General features: G+C 42.9%; 1 protein-coding gene across 1 annotated transcript in view; it reads right to left on the reverse strand.

Moving 5' to 3' along the window:
- Window positions 1–7,386: 7,386 nt before the first annotated feature.
- RPTOR (regulatory associated protein of MTOR complex 1) overlaps window positions 7,387–20,240 on the reverse strand; it is a 185,898-nt gene continuing 173,044 nt past the window's right edge. The window contains exons 23-34 of the mRNA XM_044297418.1: window positions 19,019–19,129; window positions 18,259–18,364; window positions 17,728–17,842; window positions 16,663–16,787; window positions 16,472–16,576; window positions 16,300–16,350; window positions 15,029–15,135; window positions 14,709–14,836; window positions 12,503–12,589; window positions 12,301–12,417; window positions 9,139–9,268; window positions 7,387–8,964 (exon numbers count right to left, since the gene is read on the reverse strand). Of these exons, the coding sequence (XP_044153353.1) occupies window positions 8,896–8,964; window positions 9,139–9,268; window positions 12,301–12,417; window positions 12,503–12,589; window positions 14,709–14,836; window positions 15,029–15,135; window positions 16,300–16,350; window positions 16,472–16,576; window positions 16,663–16,787; window positions 17,728–17,842; window positions 18,259–18,364; window positions 19,019–19,129 (1,251 nt within the window). The 3' untranslated portion in view covers window positions 7,387–8,895. The remainder of the gene's footprint in view (window positions 8,965–9,138; window positions 9,269–12,300; window positions 12,418–12,502; window positions 12,590–14,708; window positions 14,837–15,028; window positions 15,136–16,299; window positions 16,351–16,471; window positions 16,577–16,662; window positions 16,788–17,727; window positions 17,843–18,258; window positions 18,365–19,018; window positions 19,130–20,240) is intronic.

The raw sequence follows: 20,240 nt of genomic DNA on the forward strand, positions 1-20,240 counted from the left end.
TTACTTCCCATGGTGGAGTCATGTTTTCTGGTACTGATTGAAGTCCTATCCTTAGGAGGTACTATCAACGTTTGACACCATAAACTGACTTGTGGGCTGCCACTACCTCTCAGACACTGCACTGGAGCTGGACATTTTCAATAGTACAATGAATAGGCCCTACGTAATAGGAAATTACAGACAAACCTGGTTACTACCACTGTGGTGACCTTCTTTTTGCAGAAGTGTAAATGTACATGTCCAACTTCATATTCTGCTACCTGTCCTCCATGGGCCAACTTATTATATGGTATAGAATTAAGAGACTTCATTTCAAAATCTGTGGGTCACAGTGTTTGAGAGGAGGGTATGCAATTAGGTACAAGATGGCAATATTTCTTACGTTGAGTCGGCACTGTATATGGAAGGCTGTGCAGGTCTTGGACAGAATCATTCAGTTTCATCATACCCCCATAACATTGCCAATCAGAATGCCCTCATCACAAATGCAACCCCTGTAGCCAGTTCCTTAATAGATTACAGCTGATTACACTGATCCTTGACAGTATAGATTGCAGAGCAATGGCAGGGGCACCTTGTATCCAGATATTTAGCTTCCCAATTTATATTCTTTGCAGAAGAGCTAAGGTCGTGAGATAAGGACACAAAGAGGGATCGGATTCATCAGATATGTTCCTCCAGGGCTAATCTTGTGTTGTTGTCTTGACCCTCGATTTACAATGCATTTGTTCCTGTACATGCCATTCACAGGCACAGCGTAGGATGATCTGTATAGCCTTTCCATACCGGGTCTCTCTTTATTTCATCATGACGTTTTGAAGGCCCCATTCAAGAGTATATAGATGAACTCTTCAGCACTTGATAAATGACTGTCTATTTTGGGTCTTGCTGGCCAACGGTAAATGTCTCTTCACAATAACCATTTGTCTGCAGGGCTTCTCCAAGAGGGAATAATTTGGCCTGGTTTTCTATGGCAGAAAAAAAAAAAGCGGGGAAGAGCTACTGCTTGATCCAGTTGCCTTACAGCCAGACACATGTCTGATCTAAAGTTAGTGAGAAAGAAAGATGGATGGTTGATCTCTTGGAACAGAATTCTTTATATATTCCTCAAGCTTTTGATCAGATCAAGTAGAAAATGTGTGGAGCTGCAGGACATCCGACACGGAGATTCTTCAATAATTTATTTATTCCAGAATAACGTTTCATGGATGGAACACCCCCCTCATCAGTTCAGTGAACCTGATGAAGGGGGTGTTCCATCCCCAAAATGTGTAGTTCTATTCTGGAAAAAAAAAAAAAAAAAGTTATTAAAGGATCTCTGTCTCGGATGTCCTGTAGCTCTGAGCATTTTCCACTTGATCTTACCTGTGATACTGGGACCAGAACCAGCGACATGCAGCAGTGAACCTCACACATTTGTCTCTACAGGCCCTGAGCGCAACACCAGGTGAGGAGCCTTGGTGTACCTTTATTTTTATCGCCCTACATCATGTATATCCTCTTTTTATTTCATGTGAAGCTTTTGATTACTATAAAAGACAGGATTTGTTCAAAGGAGAGCAGTTGCCATTTATGTACAATTTTTCTTACGTTTTGTTCAGATTACAGTACAAGGCAGGTGGATAAAATCTCATCCACATATTGGGGCCATTTTCTGTGTGTAAAAACGTGCATTCTGAAGATTTTCGAATTCACAGCATGCTCATATTTTTTTTTTTTTTTTTTAATTTGCAGATTTTAAAGGCATTTTCTAGGAGTACAGTACTGATGTATCCTCAGGATAGGTCACCAATATCAGATTGGTGGGAGTTTCTGACTTCTGGGCAGCCCCACAAGCAGCTGTAAGAAAGGGACGTAGAGCTTGGAAGAGAGCGGCAGCTTCTTTACAGTTTAACAAGCACAGCGCCCAGGCATGGGATCCAGCCGGTTCTCTCCGGTTCTGCCGAACCGTTTGTTAAAATTACAGGCGGTTCGCAGGACCGGTGAGAAGCAGGGATCCCGACCCGGTCCTGCAGCTGCGCCTGCACCAGTGGCGTAGCTATAGGGGTGGGGGCGGAGCGGAAGCCGAGAGGAGAGGCCCTGTGTGACGCGCACTGTGCAGGGCAGCTGGGCAGGCGAAGTGAGGAGGGGCCGGGGGAGCGGCTTCAGTTGAGGTGCGACGCAGGACTTAGTCACGTACCTCACTGTGACCTCCTGCGGCGGATCTCGCGAGATGACGCGGCGCGGGAAGGCACAGTGAGCGAGGCATTGGTGACCGCCTGTACCAGGATGCCACAAGCTGTGAAGGAGAGAGAGGTAAGTATTAATTATTTCTCCTAAGCAGGTGCCTACTCCACCTTCCCCTCATCCTGACCCAATGTTTAGATTCTTTTAGCCAAACAAGAGTTATGGATGGGGTTGATGACAATATTTAAGGTGGCCACACACAGGGAAACACATCTATTTTGCCCACAGAGTAAGAGCAGCTTTTTTAAGCGGTACTCCACTATGTAATGGCCCCCTCTTTATTATTAATATAATGGCCCCCTCTTTATTATTAATGTAATGGCCCCCTCTTTATTATTAATGTAATGGCCCCCTCTTTATTATTAATGTAATGGCCCCCTCTTTGTTATTAATGTAATGGCCCCCTCTTTGTTATTAATGTAATGGCCCCCTCTTTGTTATTAAAGTGGGGGCCATTATATTAATAATAAAGAGGGGGCCATTATATTAATAAAAAAGAGGTGGTCATTATATTAATAATAAAGTGGGGGCCATTACATTAATAATAAAGAGGGGGCCATTATATTAATAATAAAGTGGGGGCCATTATATTAATAATAAAGAGGGGGCCATTATATTAATAATAAAGAGGGGGCCATTATATTAATAATAAAGTGGGGGCCATTACATTAAAAATAAAGAGTGGGCCATTATAATAATAATAAAGAGGGGGCCGTTACAGTAATAATAAAGAGGGGGCCGTTACAGTAATAATAAAGAGGGGGCCGTTACAGTAATAATAAAGAGGGGGCCGTTACAGTAATAACAAAGAGGGGGCCGTTACAGTAATAACAAAGAGGGGGCCGTTACAGTAATAACAAAGAGGGGGCCGTTACAGTAATAACAAAGAGGGGGCCGTTACAGTAATAACAAAGAGGGGGCCGTTACAGTAATAACAAAGAGGGGGCCGTTACAGTAATAATAAAGAGGGGGCCATTATATTAATAATAAAGAGGGGGCCGTTACAGTAATAACAAAGAGGGGGCCGTTACAGTAATAATAAAGAGGGGGCCATTATATTAATAATAAAGAGGGGGCCATTATATTAATAATAAAGAGGGGGCCATTATATTAATAATAAAGAGGGGGCCATTATATTAATAAAAAAGAGGGGGTCATTATATTAATAATAAAGTGGGGGCCATTACATTAAAAATAAAGAGTGGGCCATTATAATAATAATAAAGAGGGGGCCATTATAATAATAATAAAGAGGGGGCCATTACAGTAATAACAAAGAGGGGGCCTAAGGCTTTTTAAAAGTTGAGTGGTATGTGTGTAGTGTATATATAGTGTATTTGTGTGTAGTGTATATATGGTGTATGTAAATATGTCGTGACTGTGTTGCATATATATGGTGTATGTAAATATGTGTCATGACTCGTGACGCGCTGCGTATCCACCGCTGAGTAGGGAACCTGTTGTTAAAAATTTGAATCCCACCCCTGACAGCGCCATACCTTGTATAGTGGCTGTGCCTGGTATTGCAGCCCAGGCCCATTCACTAGAGTGGGACTGAGCTGCACATAAGCTTCGAGATCGATGACGTTAGTTGCCTAAGAAAAGACCAGAGCGCCGTGGCCTCTTAAAACAGCTGATTGGTGGGAGAGCTGCAAGTCAGACCACCAGCTATCTCATATTGATAACCTATCCTGAGAATATCTCATATGGCATAAATATCTTACTCCCAGAAGACTGCTTTAACCTTGGATTTCACCACTTTCAATAGCAGGGGTGAATCCACACATAACACCCATTTAGTGTCTATGGGGCTGACAGAATACCCCAGAGACAATGAATGGAGGGCAGAGCATATGCATGTCCACCAGTCCATTCTGACTCCTCGTGCAGGTAGAACAGAGAGCCTGGGACCACCCATACTAGTGACTGCAGGATGACCAACTATGACGTAACTCTTGGCCTCAGAAGGAACATAAGGTGACAAAGATATATAGGGTCGTACACAGATCTTATAGGGCCAGATATCAACACTTAGAATGGAGCATCAGTGCAACAATTATCCCCAGGCAACACAGAAAGCAAAGGGCAACAGCCCAGGTTTCGGATGAGTTTATTTCATTTTTTTATTGGGCGGATGAAATTTAAATGAAAAAAATTGAAAAAAAAAAGGTCACCCTTGGCCTCGTCCACTTTATCAAACTTCTATGTGAGTAAAGTGGAACTGATGCTTCATAAATATGTTCTGAACAACAAATTTCATAAAGTATTCATACCAGACAACTGGCCTAAATATGTTGATAAATCTCCTACTTCCCATCCATTACAAAGCTGGCTGCCTTCAGCCACCACTAGGCAGAGCTCAGTGCATAGGAATTTATACAGTTACAATCGACTACAATGGAATCTGCACAGAGCTCCCCCTGGCAGTGGCTGCATGAAAATGCAGTGATTTTACATCGGAACGCACAAGCCCTGCCCCCCCCCCCCGGCCCGCATAGAAGTATCATGGTCTCCCTGCATTGAAGGTACGCCACTGATGCAGCCTTAAAAACATCCTAATTTAAGAAAAAGATACAGGCGCCAAAGTACATAAATTAATCGCAGCAGAGATCAAATTTAATTAGTGATAAATAAACACAAATCTCTTCCTCCTCATTCTTCACTTAGGATTCGTGCGCTCTCTTTTCCTTATTAAATTGCCGAAACAGAGTAGAAAAGGTGCCAGAGGAGAACAGGGGCCACCCAGGCGCCTGATTAGCACAACAGTCACGCTCATTAGCATGCCAATCTGGCGGCTTGCCGTACCATATCTTATAGAGTAAAGAACAGCCACAGCTTGACATGAATAAGCATTAATCGTGACGCTGCCGAGCTATGAAATACCGTCCGCAGCACGGTCAGTAGTGGCAGACGGGTTGGGAGCCACATAACCTACATTTGTAGTGAATATCTTATTGTTTGTAGGTGCACCATTCTGTGCAGAATAATTTCTTAATATTATTTTATAGCAGTTATAATTCTGTTTTCTCATACAAATCCCCTGGAAATAGAGTTAAGTGATAAAATGCTGGCTGCCTGCAGCCACCACTAGAGGGAGCTTATTGCATGCTGAGTTCAATGGGGGACATTTTTTATCAAAACTGGTGTTTGATCCCCTCTTGCCCTGGAGTAAGATGCACTTAATTTATTAAGATGCCTCTTAATAAACTAAGAGCATCTCCGACACACTGTGTGCCAAAAACTCAAATCTACATTAACCGAGGTTTGGAGTAACCTGAGCTATAACTTTCTCCAGTTTATGGTGCAAGTAATAGTAAATCTGGTGGGCCACCACAGGCCCTGCCCTCCTGCTAAGCCCCAATCCTTTTCTAGACACTTCAGAAGTGTTGAGAAGCTTTAAAAGTTGCAAATATGGCGTGCGCCATTATTTGCAACTTTTTTTTTTACACGACAATAGTGGCATAAAAGTTTTAAGAAACGTCCACCAAAGTATACTGTATGCAGGAAGCTCCCCCTAGTGGTGGCTACAGGTAGCTAAAATTTGTATTATTTAAAGGGGTTTTCCAGGAGTTTCACACTGATAAATCATCAATATCTAATTGGTGCAGTCCCCGCCAATCAGCTGTTTGAGAAGGCACCAGTAGCACAGCAGCCTTCTCGCAACTTGGCATAGGTGGTGTGACGTCACATTCATCAGTCACATGGCCTGGGTGCAGCTCAGCCCCACTGAAGTGAGGATTCTGGGAGTTGTAGTTTCAGAACGACGGGAGTGCGGGGGATTGTTAATCACTGACATAAAGGGTGGGTACAAGAATACACCTGTACCACAGCACAAACACACACGATAGTGACAATGTACCCGTCAGGTCATGCAGCCTGAAAACAGGAACATTTTCAGAATCTAGCTCTGGATGTGATTAGTGTATAGGACACAGCATAGTCAAGGTCACTTGAAGATTGGTAAAGCTAAAGGCCTGCAAACATAGACCTATACTTTGCAAAGCTATTCCACCTGACTCCAACACACACACGCACACTTGACTTGGCTGAGCATGCATGTGTTCTCAGTGGAGAGAGAGAAGTAAGCCACTGCCAGTCTTCTCTCTCTAGTAGCAGCACCCTTGAAAACAAAGGATCAAGTACACTAAAATCCAACATGCCCGATACTTCTCCCTTCCCGATATCTGCACAAGCGCTGGGACAGCACTGTACACATCAGATGGTCGGCCACTAAAATTGCCTGGTTTGGCTGAAATTCATATAAGGGTGCATTTAAATCACCATATTTTGGGTCCGCATTTGATCTGCAAAAAACGTGGACAGCATATAGATGACATCAGTGTGCGGCCGAGCTGCAAATTACATAACATATCCTATTCTTGTCCGTTTTGCGGAACAAGAATAGGCATTCTTTCAATGGGGACCGCAAATAATGCGGGATGCCATGGACGCATCCATATTTAGCTATTTACGATTGTGTGAATGCACCTTAAGCATGGCCAGCTTAATTCCGATTAACACCCGAGATAAAGCTCACATTTGTAGCCAGACCGCGCGGGCATCTCAGGAAATCGAGGTGGGAGACTGCTCGCGGTTTAGCTCCATTCAGTGGTGCTAAACTGAGAGCGGGCAGCAGCATTCCAAATGACGTGCCACTACTGTTTGTGCTGTGGGATACACGGCGCATTTTGACACGTTAAAATCCGACGCGTGAACACACCATGAATCTACAAGATGTCAGTATGGCGGTATGGACTTCTTGTCATCGAGGTGTATTAGTCTGCAAGCGCACGCTAATGTTAGCACGATGGTGAAAAAAACTGAATAGCGTTGTTTAAATAAAATTTTTAAGTAACACTCAGCTGTCAATATCCAACCATATCTATCACGGGACGTTTAGCGATGGACGGAGGCTTTTTTGAATAAAATTTCCTCGGTCTCTACTTAATTAAAATTTCTGCGTCTCCTTGGTAACAATTCCTCAGCACTTTATATAGAATATAATACAACTCGCATTGCAACCCCCCTGATTCGGTGGTCTCGGGGCCACCTGGCTCGTTTCCATACAGCAGGATTAAAAAGGACTTAATTTCGTAGTTCGAATCTCATCTCCCAAAGAGTTTTCCTCCAACAAAAGACACAGAAACGCGTTTCCCTGGTTTTTAATAATATTTAATGCGTGTTCCTCCTGTAATCCCACACATTCCTATAGGACGCAACCTCCTCTCTTCTTGGTGTTAAAATAAATAGGTGAAAAGTTGATGCATGGTCTGAAGAAAAACTATACATGTCTATATATTATATATATATATATATATATGTCATTCCCATCACCACAACCACGTTCCAGATGGCGGGAGTAGGACGCTTTTTTTTTATATTTTTTTATCAACTGCACTCTCCTCTAGTTTCTGGAAAACTGTCTCCATTTCTTTTATTTTTTTTCTTTTTCTTAAAAAAATCTGAGATTTTAGTTAAAATAGTGTAAACAACAAAAAGCCTAGTCTGGAAAACAAGGAGGATTTGATGACAGTGCAATGTGTCTGGATATACAGGTCACGGAGCCGGAGCTCTGATAGTGAATTGTGGTGCACAGGGGGTTAAAAAGACTCATGTCACAAAAAAAAGAAAAAGAAAAAGAAAAAGAAAAAAAGGGGTTTAGTAATTAATGTGTTGGATACTGGGCTCCATTTGGGCCCCATGCAGCATGATCATCCCTTAGTGATTCTTAGCCTTATAAAACACCCACCAAGCTGTATGGAAGCATTTGTGGTTAAAATGGGACCCTGTGGCCGAGGACGCATTCTAGTCTGAGACGCACCGTGTTAATATAACACTAGTAGTCATAAAACGTATCTGACTGCACAATGCTCCCATTAATACAGCTGACACCTTCTGGTCAGATGTGAAAGGACTTAGTCCTATTACTCCATAAATGAAATGCAGCAGCTATTTTAATGCAGTGATAAAATGCCTCTGTCAATACTCCTATACCCCCCACCCGCCCCCCAATTACTTTCCCTGTACAAATGAATTACAAAGATAAAAGGGAGCTCTTAATTGATGTTGGCTGTGGCCACTTCCATGAAATAGTAACTGCTGGTTTGGTTAAAAGCCACCATAATCACACAGGGAAGTTAGGACTCTGTGTGCGCAGAGGCTCCGAGATCACTTGTCAGCCCCTTTACCCATCCTTCCGGGAGGTGCCCTTTCATTGGCACAAAAGGACTCATTTACCGAAAGCCTACCACCCGCGTGCCCTCAAAATGGAAGCAAGAGCAGGTCCTGGATCAGCCGTGGCAGCAGCAGGATTTAAACAATACATCACAGTTAAAAAAATAATAATAATCCTGCCCGCTATGCCAAATATCAAATGGTCATAAAGATATACAGAGCTCCACCCTCTGATTGGCTGTTTAAAAAGAAAAAAAAAAATCAACAAAAACAAAATCAGAATGAGGAGTAGACGGGAGGAGAAGGGGGAACCTTTGTACAGTTCTGGTATCTGGTATTGGTTCATTAACTTATTTCATTCAGAGAGGTCTTCAGGTTCTAAGAAGCAGCATTCGAATGTTATCATCACGCAAGGTCAAGAGTCTTGTCCCAAAAAAACTAAGGAAGATTACGAGAGGAAGCCAAGAGGCCATTCCCTGTGTCTCCTTCCAGTGGCTATCTCACACGCTTCTCCACCGAATATATAGACATGTAGTAATCGTTACTTCCGACGGCTAAGTGAGGCTACAGGGGGGAGAAGGCGAGAGACAAGATTAGATTATTGTCTTGCATCTTCGTCTGGAGTTCAGTAATGTTCTTTCTAATGTAGCAGTTTATGACTGTTTTTTGTCTATCCTGGAAGCTCACCTTTTACAGGCAGGCTCCTTGACCGACTACAACCACACCCTCTCCACTTACCCAGTGCGGATGGAAAGCTAAGCAGCTGATGGCTCCAATTCTTTGGCCCATGAATCCATCATAGTATTTGATGTTACTTATCAACTCTCCACTACCATTGTAAATGGCAATAAACTGGTTCATAGAACCACTGCAAAAAAAATAAAAAAGACAGAACATCGTAAGACTGGCATATAACACCGGCATGCACCCGACAGGTTGGCCACTTCACATCCGGGCCATTTACCCCATTCCTGACAGAGCTTAATTTTGCAAATCTAACATGCGTCACTTTATGTAGTAATAACTTTGTAACGCTTTTACTTATCCAAGCCATTCTGAGATTGTCTTCTCGTGACACACTGTACTTTATGACAGTGGTAAATTTGAGTTGATATATTTCACCTTTATTTAAAAAATAATCAAAAATGTACCAAACATTTTGATAAATTTGCAATTTCTCTGCTTAAAACAGAAAGTCATACCTCATAAAATATTTATTACTTAACATTCCCCATATGTCTACTTATGCATAATTTTATAAATTTAATTTAATTTTTTTAGGACGTTGGAAGGCTTAGAATTTTACTTTGTGGGGCTTACATAGTGGAAACCCCCCATAAATGACCCCAATGTAGTAACTACACGCCTCAAGTTACTCAAAACTGATTTTACAAACTTTGTTAACCCTTTAGGTGTTCCACAAGAATTAAAGGAAAATAGAGATGACAATTCTAAATTTAACTTTTTGGGGAGATTTTCATTTTAATCCATTTTTTTCTTCAAAAAATCGAGGGTTAACAGCCAAACAAAACTTAATATTTATTACCCTGATTCTGCGGTTTACATAAACACCCCACATGTGGTCATAAACTGATGTAAGGGCACACGGCAGGGCGCAGAAGAAAAGGAGCACCGTATGGTTTTTGGAAGGCAGATTTTGCTAAAATGGTTTTTGGATGCCATGTCCCATTTGAAGCCCCCCTGATGCACCCCTACAGTAGAAACTCCCAAAAAGGGACCCTATTTTGGAAACTAGGGGATAAGGGGCCAGTTTTATTAGTACATATGATTTTTAATTGCTCTACATTACGTTTTTTGTGAGGTAAGATAAAAAAAAATGGCAGTTTTGGCACTGTTTATTTTTTACAACATTCATCTGACAGGGCAGATCATGTGCTATTTTTGTAGAGCAGGTTGTTACGGATGCAAATATGTATATTTTCTTTGTTTCAGTTTTACATAAAACATTTTTGAAAAAAAAACAAATTATGTTTTTGTGTCTCCATTTTCTGAACACCATATTTTTTCTATTTTTCTGCCGATAGTCTTTTTTGCAGGAAGAGTTGACATTTTTATTGGTACAATTTTTGGGTACATTAGATATTTTGATCATTCATTATTATACTTTATGGGGCAAAGTGACAAAAAAATTGTTGTTTTAGCACAGTTTTTATTTATTTTTACAGCATTCACCTGAGGGGTTAGGTCATGTGACACTTTTATAGAGCAGATCGTTATATAGACGTGGTAATACCTAATATGCATACTTTCTTATTTATTTAAGTTTTACACAATAATAGCATTTTTGAAGACTGATTGTCTTAGGTAGGATCTCATTTTTTTGCAGGATGAGGTGACGGTTTGATTGGTACTATTTTGGGGGGCATATGCCTTTTTGATCGCATGGTGTTGAAATCTCTGATGTACAGTGACAAAAACTTGCTTTTTTGGCACAGTTTTTAACTTTTTTTTTTTTTTACAGTGTTCACCTGAGGTGTTGGGTCATGTGATATTTTTATAGAGCTGGTTGTTACGGATGTGGCGATATCTAATATGTATACTTTTTTTATTTCACTTTAACACAATAATAGCAACAACAAAAAAATTATGTTTTAATGTCTCCAAGTTCTGAGAGCAATATTTATTTTTATTTTTTGAGCAATTTTCCTATGTAGGGGCTCATTTTTTGGGGGATGAGGTGACTGTTTTATTGGTACCATTGTTTGAGACATAAGCCTTTTTGATCACTTGGAGTTGCAATTTTTGTGATGTAAGGTGACAAAAATTGCTTTTTTGACACAGTTTTTATTTTTTTATGGCGTTTCTTTGACGGGTGGATCATGTGAAATTTATAGAGCCGGTCGCTACGGACATGGCAATACCAAATATGTCTATTTTATTAATTTTTTTAACATATGTTTAAATTACTTAATTGGGGAATTTTGCGAAACCTTTTTTTAAAAATTTTTTTAATCACTTTATTTTTGTATTTTTATTTTATTTTACACTTTGCGTCTCCCATAAGGTCATACAAGACCTCTGGGGGACATTTAACTTTATTTATTTTTTTCACTATTGATTTCTCCTGTAACTGGGGCTGACATAGTAGCCCCAGTTACAGTGGAAATACAGCCCACAAAGAGGCTGTACAGCAGAATACAACACTGTACAGCCTCAGTGCAGGGCTGATCGAGGTCTGTGGAAGACCTGACAGCTCCTGCACTCTCCCGACCCCGGCGGTCACATGACCAGTGGGCCAGGACAGGAAGAGCATTGCTGTGTATACAGCAATCTAGAAGGCAGGGACACCTGGGAACTGTCCCTGCCTTCTCTCTGGGGTGGCCTGCTGTCACTGACAGCGGGCAACCCACTCGGCAGCTGCACGATTAGCGTGCAGCTGCCATCTCTGAATGGACGTTCCAGAACGTTCATTCAGAGAAAAAACATCCACCCATAGAATGTTTGTATCCTATGGACAAATGTGAAGTGGTCAAAGGGGTTATCCAGGAAAAGATATTGATGACCTATCCTCAGGATGGGTCATCAATATTAGATCTTTAAGGGTCGGACACCCAGGACCACCGATGAGCTGTTAGAAGAAGCTATGCACTCTTCCTAAAGCAGTGACGTCACAGTTCATCGGTCAAATGGCCTAGTTGCAGCTCAGCTCCATTCAAGTCAATGGGGTTGAGTACCAATATATAGCACAGCGCTGTGCTTGGAAAGCTGCCGGGAGTCCTCAGTGCTCACTAGAGCTCGGGTAAGCCCTGCAACTCCCTGAAACAGGTGATGGGGTTGCTGGGACTCGGACCCCCACCAATGTGATAATGATGACCTATCCTAAGGAAAGGGTCATCATTACCTTTTCCAGGATATCCCCTTTAAGGGGAAATAACTTACCAAGCAAACAGGTTGGCCTGTGGATGGTAGTCAAGTGCAGTCAGGCCTTTGACAATCTGTAGCGTACTTATTGATTCAGGTATCCGGGGGTCGAAGCATCGCACGTCGCCATTGACGCTGTGTATAGAGAAGATTGAAGATCATACAGTAAACTAAGCTATGAGACAACCTACGAGTATAAAATGAAAGGCAAACATAGTACCTGACACTCAAGATGTTCCCGTCTGTCTCTTTTTGGAGATGGGTTTTCACCACCCAAGCAGTGTGCTCACGATACGTCATGACACGGCTGAAAACACAGGGATGGGGTTGTCAGAGAACTGCGGCAGTAAGGGGGCTTCTTACTTAGACAAAGTGCCAATCTTGTCCATAGGCCATCGATGATACAGTGCCTTGTGAAAGTATTCATCCCCTTGGTGTTTTTCCTGTTTTGTACTCTTGGGATTTGTACTATTTGATTTCTATAACTTAACGACTGCTTTGCATGTACAATTTTTTTTTTACTGTGATATAAACAATAATTAAACCAAAAAGAAATAAATGTAATGTACATAAGTATTTAGCCCCTGAAAGCCAGTATTTTGTGTAGGCACCTTTTGCTGCAATTACGGATGCAAATCTCTCGAGGTATCGGTATGTCTATATTAGCTTAGCACATCTGGACACTGGGATTTTTGCCCATTCTTCTAGGCAAAACTGCTCCGACTCCTTCGTGATGGGTTACATTGGTGTATAGCAGTCTTCAGGTCATGTCACAGATTCTCCATTGGATTAAGGTATGGGTTTGACATTTGGAGATATCCTATAGACAGATCCTTCCATCTCCTATGTGGTGTGTACGGCTTATAGTGTCCTATGGAAAGATCCCTCCATCTCCTATGTGTGGTGTACGGCTTATAGTGTCCTATGGACAGATCCTTCCATCTCCTATGTGGGGGTACGGCTTATAGTGTCCTATAGACAGATCCTTCCATCTCCTATGTGGTGTGTACGGCTTATAGTGTCCTATGGAAAGATCCCTCCATCTCCTATGTGGTGTGTACGGCTTATAGTGTCCTATGGACAGATCCTTCCATCTCCTCTGTGCTGTGTACGGCTTATAGTGTCCTATGGAAAGATCCCTCCATCTCCTATGTTTGGTGTACGGCTTATAGTGTCCTATGGACAGATCCTTCCATCTCCTATGTGGGGGTACGGCTTATAGTGTCCTATAGACAGATCCCTCCATCTCCTCTGTGGTGTGTACGGCCTTTAGTGTCCTATGGACAGATCCTCCATCTCCTATGTGTGGTGTACGGCTTATAGTGTCCTATGGACAGGTCCTTCCATCTCCTCTGTGGTGTGTACGGCTTATAGTGTCCTATGGACAGATCCTCCATCTCCTATGTGTGGTGTACGGCTTATAGTGTCCTATGGACAGATCCTTCCATCTCCTATGTGGGGGGTACGGCTTATAGTGTCCTATAGACAGATCCCTCCATCTCCTCTGTGGTGTGGGATATTGAAAGTTTGGAATATTTTGCATTTTTTGTTTTTTATAACCCAGCCCTGATCTACACTTCTCCACAACTTTGTCTCTCACCTGTTTGGAGAGCTCCTTGGTCTTCATGTCGCTTTGTAGTGTTAAAAACTCACTTTCAATACAGGGGTGCATATACTACAAATATATACATTTTCCTATTCAACTAATTATGTACCTCCTGTAATTACTGGTTAGATCAGACCGTGTTTAGGGGTTTCATAGCAAAAGGGTCAAATACTATCGCAAGGCAATTGTATTGCAGGTCAAACCCCTTGAGTTGCAATACCAGGCACAGTCTATGAATTAGAGAGGCGCTGTTTTCTGAAAAAACTAACAAACAGATCCTGTCTTCTAATCACAGATAACCCTTGGAACAATCTTCAAAAATGTATTGCCCTAATTTGCATTATAGTCTCTGAAATCATGGTACGACTAGGTCTGCCCATCTAGCACTCTAGTATCTGTCTTAAAGAGGTTTTCTGAGATTTTCATATCCTCAGGATAGGCCATCAGGATGTGATCTGTGGGGGTCCGACTCCTGGCACCCCCGCTGATCAGCTGTTTAAGTTGGCAGTTCACCAAGCGCAGTGCCGTCCATTGGCTGTGCCTGGCATTGCAGCTCAGCCCCATTCACTCAGACCATGTGCCTGACGAATGTGATGTCACAGGCCTAGGAAGTGGCCACAGTGCTCACCAGAGTGCCGTAGCCTCTTCAAAAGCTGATTCGCAGGGGTGCTGGATGTCCAATCCCCACCAATCACATATTGATGGGCTATACTGAGGGTAGGCTAGCAATATGAAAATGTTGGAAAATTTCTACATAGCTACCTCCCCGACATCACCATTTACACGTAAGCATGAAACATTGGATAAAGCAGGACAGTACCAATCGTTCTGTGACATCCTGCGGTCAAAGACACGAACAGTGCCATCCCCCAGGCCGGCCACAATGAGGGAGCGATGAGAGTCGCACGACAAGCTGGTCACACAGCTGTCCGCTCCTGTGGGAATGTCCTAAGGAGAGATTATAATATATACAGTCAAAATTATTATAGAAAGTGCACTATACTACACTATTCTTGATGCCTCCATACTTTATACTTCCACACTCAAACCCACCAATAAGATACTGTATTCTCTCTGGCATATTGCCATCATTCAAAGAGATTCCTTTGATTAAAGGAATGATACCCTGTTGCTACTCACCTGCACCTTCATCTCTCGGTCTGTGTCCCATATTCGGATAATGCGGACATCCCCAGATGTGATCAGTAGTCCCGTCTCCTGCTCCCAGTCTACAACCATCCCTGCCCCTGAGAAAGCAGCACATTAATAGTGGCCATGTACCTGCAGGTTATATACACAGCGCTATTACTAGAAAGGGTTGTTCACAGTACAGATGATAGTGGAGATCCCACTGCAGGGATACCAGGTAATCAGGCACCCATTGAAATCAACCGGCCATCCAAGGAATACATGAATATTGGATCCCCCAGACCATAAATGCCATATCTCCTAATACTACATATTGATTTGGGTTAGCCAAAGAGGTCAACCCATACAACGTCTCTTTTAACACATTCCTGCCTACCAGCTGCTTTCTCAGAGCCTAGAAAAATGGAGGTCTAAAGCTTGTTGAGAGGATTTAAGGGTAACCACATTTGAAAGTTCTCACAAGGATAGCGTTCCTTAACCCAAGAAAAGATTTTATTTTTAAAAAAAAGCGCTGGAAACCATCACTAAGCTGCTATTCATGGATCTAATATTCTTATTAAAGGGGTATTCTGATCTCATTAGAATATGTCATCATTGTGAGATAGGTGTGGCTCTCACCTTGATCTCCAGAACGGGGCCTCTGAAGTAAAGGATGGTGCACCGCTCATGTATGCCATGCTCTCCATTTAACCGCTATAAGAGTTCTGAAAGTAGGTGTGCTCGTTTATTTTCAGCAGCGCCATAGTGGTGAATAGAGAGCACCCGCGCATGCACGACTACCACTCCATTCATTTTTGGAAATCCCCCAGCGGTGAACGGAAGGTGGCCGTACACGTACAGCTGCTCTCCCTTCACTACAGTGGACTTGTTCTGGAGATAGGAGCGGGTCCCAGAGGTGGGACCTGCACCTATCTGACATTGATGGCATATCCTAGGGGTATACCATCAATATCAGAGCTGAGAATACCCCTTTAAGTTTATCTATTCAGTACTTCCAGTGCACTATGATTTTCTACAAGGAATAGGACATGGTTCTTGATGACATAATACCTCCCTGCAGAATATGTACATTTCAGGCATTTCAGATATTTATGTGTTATTGTGCTGGACTATCCTGGGTATTCACACAAAGAATAATATCAGCCTGCATGTTGATGGTTTCCATGTACAAACAGGTAAAAAAAAAGAAAAGAAGAAAACTTACCTACAAAGTCCCTATTTCTCCTACTGCAAAAGACATTGAGAACGGAAGGTAAACTCACCTCCTTGTTTACTACGGTCAAGGTATATGGAGACTCGTCGTGTCATGCCTCCTTCAGGGAAAAACAGACGTAAAGAAGCCAGTTAACATGTTCTTCTATGTATCCACAAACTTAGAGACATTTCCCACATGAGTCGCCTCACATTTAAAACGTGGCCCTCTCTTTTTCTTACCTCGTGTACTTGGCAGCATGTCAGACAGCCCCTGCCAAGCGGTGACCATCTCCGGATTCTTCTCTAGATCAGCAAAGTTCTTCCATACTCGTATGGCGCCATCATCTGTATACACAATTGAATCATTATCGGTCATGACCACCCTGAAGCACCAGTGGGCACAGGTAAAGACCTCCTAGCCCCAACCTTACCTGTGGCAGACAGCAGCAGAGAGCAGTCCTGCCCGTTCAGATACTCCATAGCTGTAATCCGGGTGTATCGCGGGTTACCATTGTGAAAGTAGTCCAGCTTCTCACCTTTCTCCCAATCCCAGAAGCTGCAATCCATCAAACATGAGAAAAGATCATATTGGAAAAGCTTGTAATCTGACACAACCTCGGACTTTCAGAATAGACGGGCTCTTAGACAGAACTCAAACCCATTTGGCACTGCTCGTACATGTTTAATCAAAAGTCAACCAATGTCATCTTCTGAAATGTACCACTAAAATACACAAGTTGACAATGTTCCTGTGGTATATGGCCCAGAAACTGCCTATAGATTTTAGAAGATGGACCAAGAATCTATCAGCACCTAAATCAATGGATTCCCATTGGGCAAATGCATATTCTGTGGTTGCACTAAAGCTGCATTTATACTACAAACGCTCATACCTGATAATCTGTCCGTAAAGTAGCTGCAGATAATCCAATGAACCTGTATGAGGATGAATGATAGCAATAGCCATCACTCATACTCATACTGTGGAGGTGATCACTGCATGTAAATGCTGCTCTCCACCTTCACTGACGAGCAGCGTTCCTTCCTGATAATTGTCTTCTTATCAGTGCAGTGTAAATTTGCCTTAAAGGGAATCAGTCAGCTCCGAAATACCCCCCAAACTAAAGTAAGTGGTGTACAGTATAAGCGGTGCAGAGTCCGATTAGGTCATTTTTATCTTCATACTTACTTGCATGATGACACTGTTCTCCAAAAAACTAGAAGTAAAATACATTGAGAGGACTCTCTCCATTATCTGCATGAGCTCAGGAGTTCTCTCAATGCATATTACTGCTGGTTTGTGGGAGCACAGCAACGGAACCGGGCATGAAGATGACATAATCGGACTCAGCACCTCTTATACTATACACCACTTTTGGAGCTGACAGATTCCCTTTTAGAAATATCTGGCAGACACTTATCTACTTAGATTGGGTCTGAGGGCCAAGCAATATCTGAAGTATGTGGCCACCCGACCGTACTACATACTGTCTTACCAGATACTGTCCTTGTCTGCAACTGCAATACAGGAAGTGAACGGATGAAACTTCACCACGGAGGGAATGCCCGGATTGCGGTTAATAAAGATCTGATCGTCCAACCTAGTGATGCCTGATAAACAAGACAGAAGTTGATTTACTAAAGTAAGATTCTTTCCTTTATACCATATCATCTACTGAGACTCGCTGGCTCCATACAGACCCGAGAGGCCAGAGTTCTTCCCCCTCCCCAGCGGCAGCATCTCTTCCACACACATTAATAAATGAAGCTGGCTGCAGGAGGACGGATATTGATCCAGGACTGGACACTTGTCAGCTCAGATTAACTGTGCTTGGCAGGACAGGCGCCGCATTAATACAGTCACAGACACTTAAAGTCTCATCTCGACAAACAGAACCTAATACTCCGTATGTAATCCAGTCCCCATGGTGTGGGATCCGGGAAGGCAGAGAGACGTAATTCATGGACAGCAGAAAGGGAGTGACATGACATGACTGGTCAAACAGGACAGGTCGGGGGCTTCTCACCTTTCTGTATGAGGCATTGTGCTTGCTTCCTGACCCTGGCATTGCGTAGAAAACGCCATTCACGCTCCTTACGAACCTGGCTCTCCATATCGTGTTCTTCAGGTACCTGGGTGGACATAGGTCAGGCTGCAACTTGCAGAAATCAATAAGAACACTTCTACAGACTGATCCACTGCTCTAGACTTCTGCCTGATCTAGAACATGAATGCAGACTCTCTATCTAACAGACTACGCTATAGAGCCAAAGGGACAAAATACTACAAATCACTAATTATAAACTAAGAATAAGCATATTATATAAAAAAAATGGCTGTACGCGGGCAGACCAATTCCACTGAACAGACAATTGTGGCTGCTTACAGCCACCACTAGAGGGAGCTTACTGCATACTGTTACAATGATCTCCCCCTAGTGGTGACTTAATGCAGACTTATTTCACTCTATGGCGTTTGGAGCGATCCAGACATGTTACATTTTTCAGAACATAACTTTGTGTTTAGATGATAAAAATATCCAAAATGGTGTTCAAGTCAAGATGCTGTCGATATTGAATGCACAGTCATCCTTCTTGCATAATAGATCACCTATAAGAACAGATTGAGTCTCAGGAATTGCCACCGAACCCAGCACATTATACAGATGCAGCAGAGCTGAACTAATCATTGCGTACAGCAGTAAGGAAACCACAGCTAATACCATAAGCAACAAACCTCTGCCACGTCTGTAGATGAGTGGCCATTAGCCTTCCTGTATACATTACCTTCATAACTGGCTGAGCAAAATACTTAGCGCTCCAGTCACAGAAGCCAGTCTGCAGCGACCCCGAAAGGAAGCCCTTATGGACAATGGCGTCGTCCCCATCTTCAGCAGGCTGGAGGAGAGATTGCCATTAGGGACTGGAGTGCAATGAGACCCCCAGGACAGCTACCCGAGTGCAAAGCGTTCGCACATTCTGTTATGATGATTCTCTGCACCACCTTTGGAAGGTGATATTAGTGTAACCACTGCCATGGTTTGCAGCAGTAAAAAAAAACACATTAAGCAATTCACACCAACTAATTAGTCTTAATCTCTCTGCTTGCTGTCAGTGAAGGGAAGACAGTTTACATTCAGAGTTTATTTAGTCTACCTTACTCGTAAGAAAGGCGAGCACCTGTACGAATTGCACATCAGGAAGTGTGAACTGGCCTCAAAGTAAAAAGAGAGCATTCCGTTCACAGACAGCAAGTGGAGATGTTGAAAACGCTCAGAGAATCATGTGGTTTTTTTTTTTTTTTCAGTATGCTATGGCTATTAAAATCTTCACCTGCCATGAGACCCATTATAAAGCAGAAAATCAAGGACAGGGATATGAAGGGAGGGGGACACAATTTGTTTCCAGCCCATATGCCTCTGCACTGCATAGACTTTCCCTTACTCGATTGCTAGGGTGTGATACTGTTCAGATTTGCCATTCAGGACTCTGGGAAAGCTGGAAGCCACTACCGTGGGACCTGCGATAGCTGCAGAGCTCGTTATGTACAACCTGACACCAAACAAATGGGAAGCGCGGCGCATGCATTTAGTGGCCATTTGATCCTTTCTCGGATGTGCCAGATGTGACCTGAGCTTCGCACATGACGTTGGAATCGCTCAGTTAATACGCACGTGCTGTTCTACAGCACATCAGGTCAGGACCAATACGATGGTGTGCATACAGTGCGAATATTTGCAGGGCAGGCAGCCCATCAAATATTCATAAGCAGCAGCCGGCTTTACAGAAGCCCGGGGAGCTGTCAGCCTGGCATGTGGAGATGAGTAAGCGGGAAGTATGACTCCGCCATGTGAAGGAGAGATAAGCGGCTCTGCAACTCCATCTCAGATATGTATGTGCAGGCATGAATGGTAGCTAACACTGCCAGCAGGGAAGCACAGCGCTTTAAAGGAGCAACCCACCCCGAAGAGCTGACACATCCCCAAATAGAGTCTATAATCCCCCCTGT

The sequence above is a fragment of the Bufo gargarizans genome, chromosome 6 (assembly GCF_014858855.1).
Source record: "Bufo gargarizans isolate SCDJY-AF-19 chromosome 6, ASM1485885v1, whole genome shotgun sequence".
Lineage (NCBI taxonomy): Eukaryota > Metazoa > Chordata > Amphibia > Anura > Bufonidae > Bufo > Bufo gargarizans.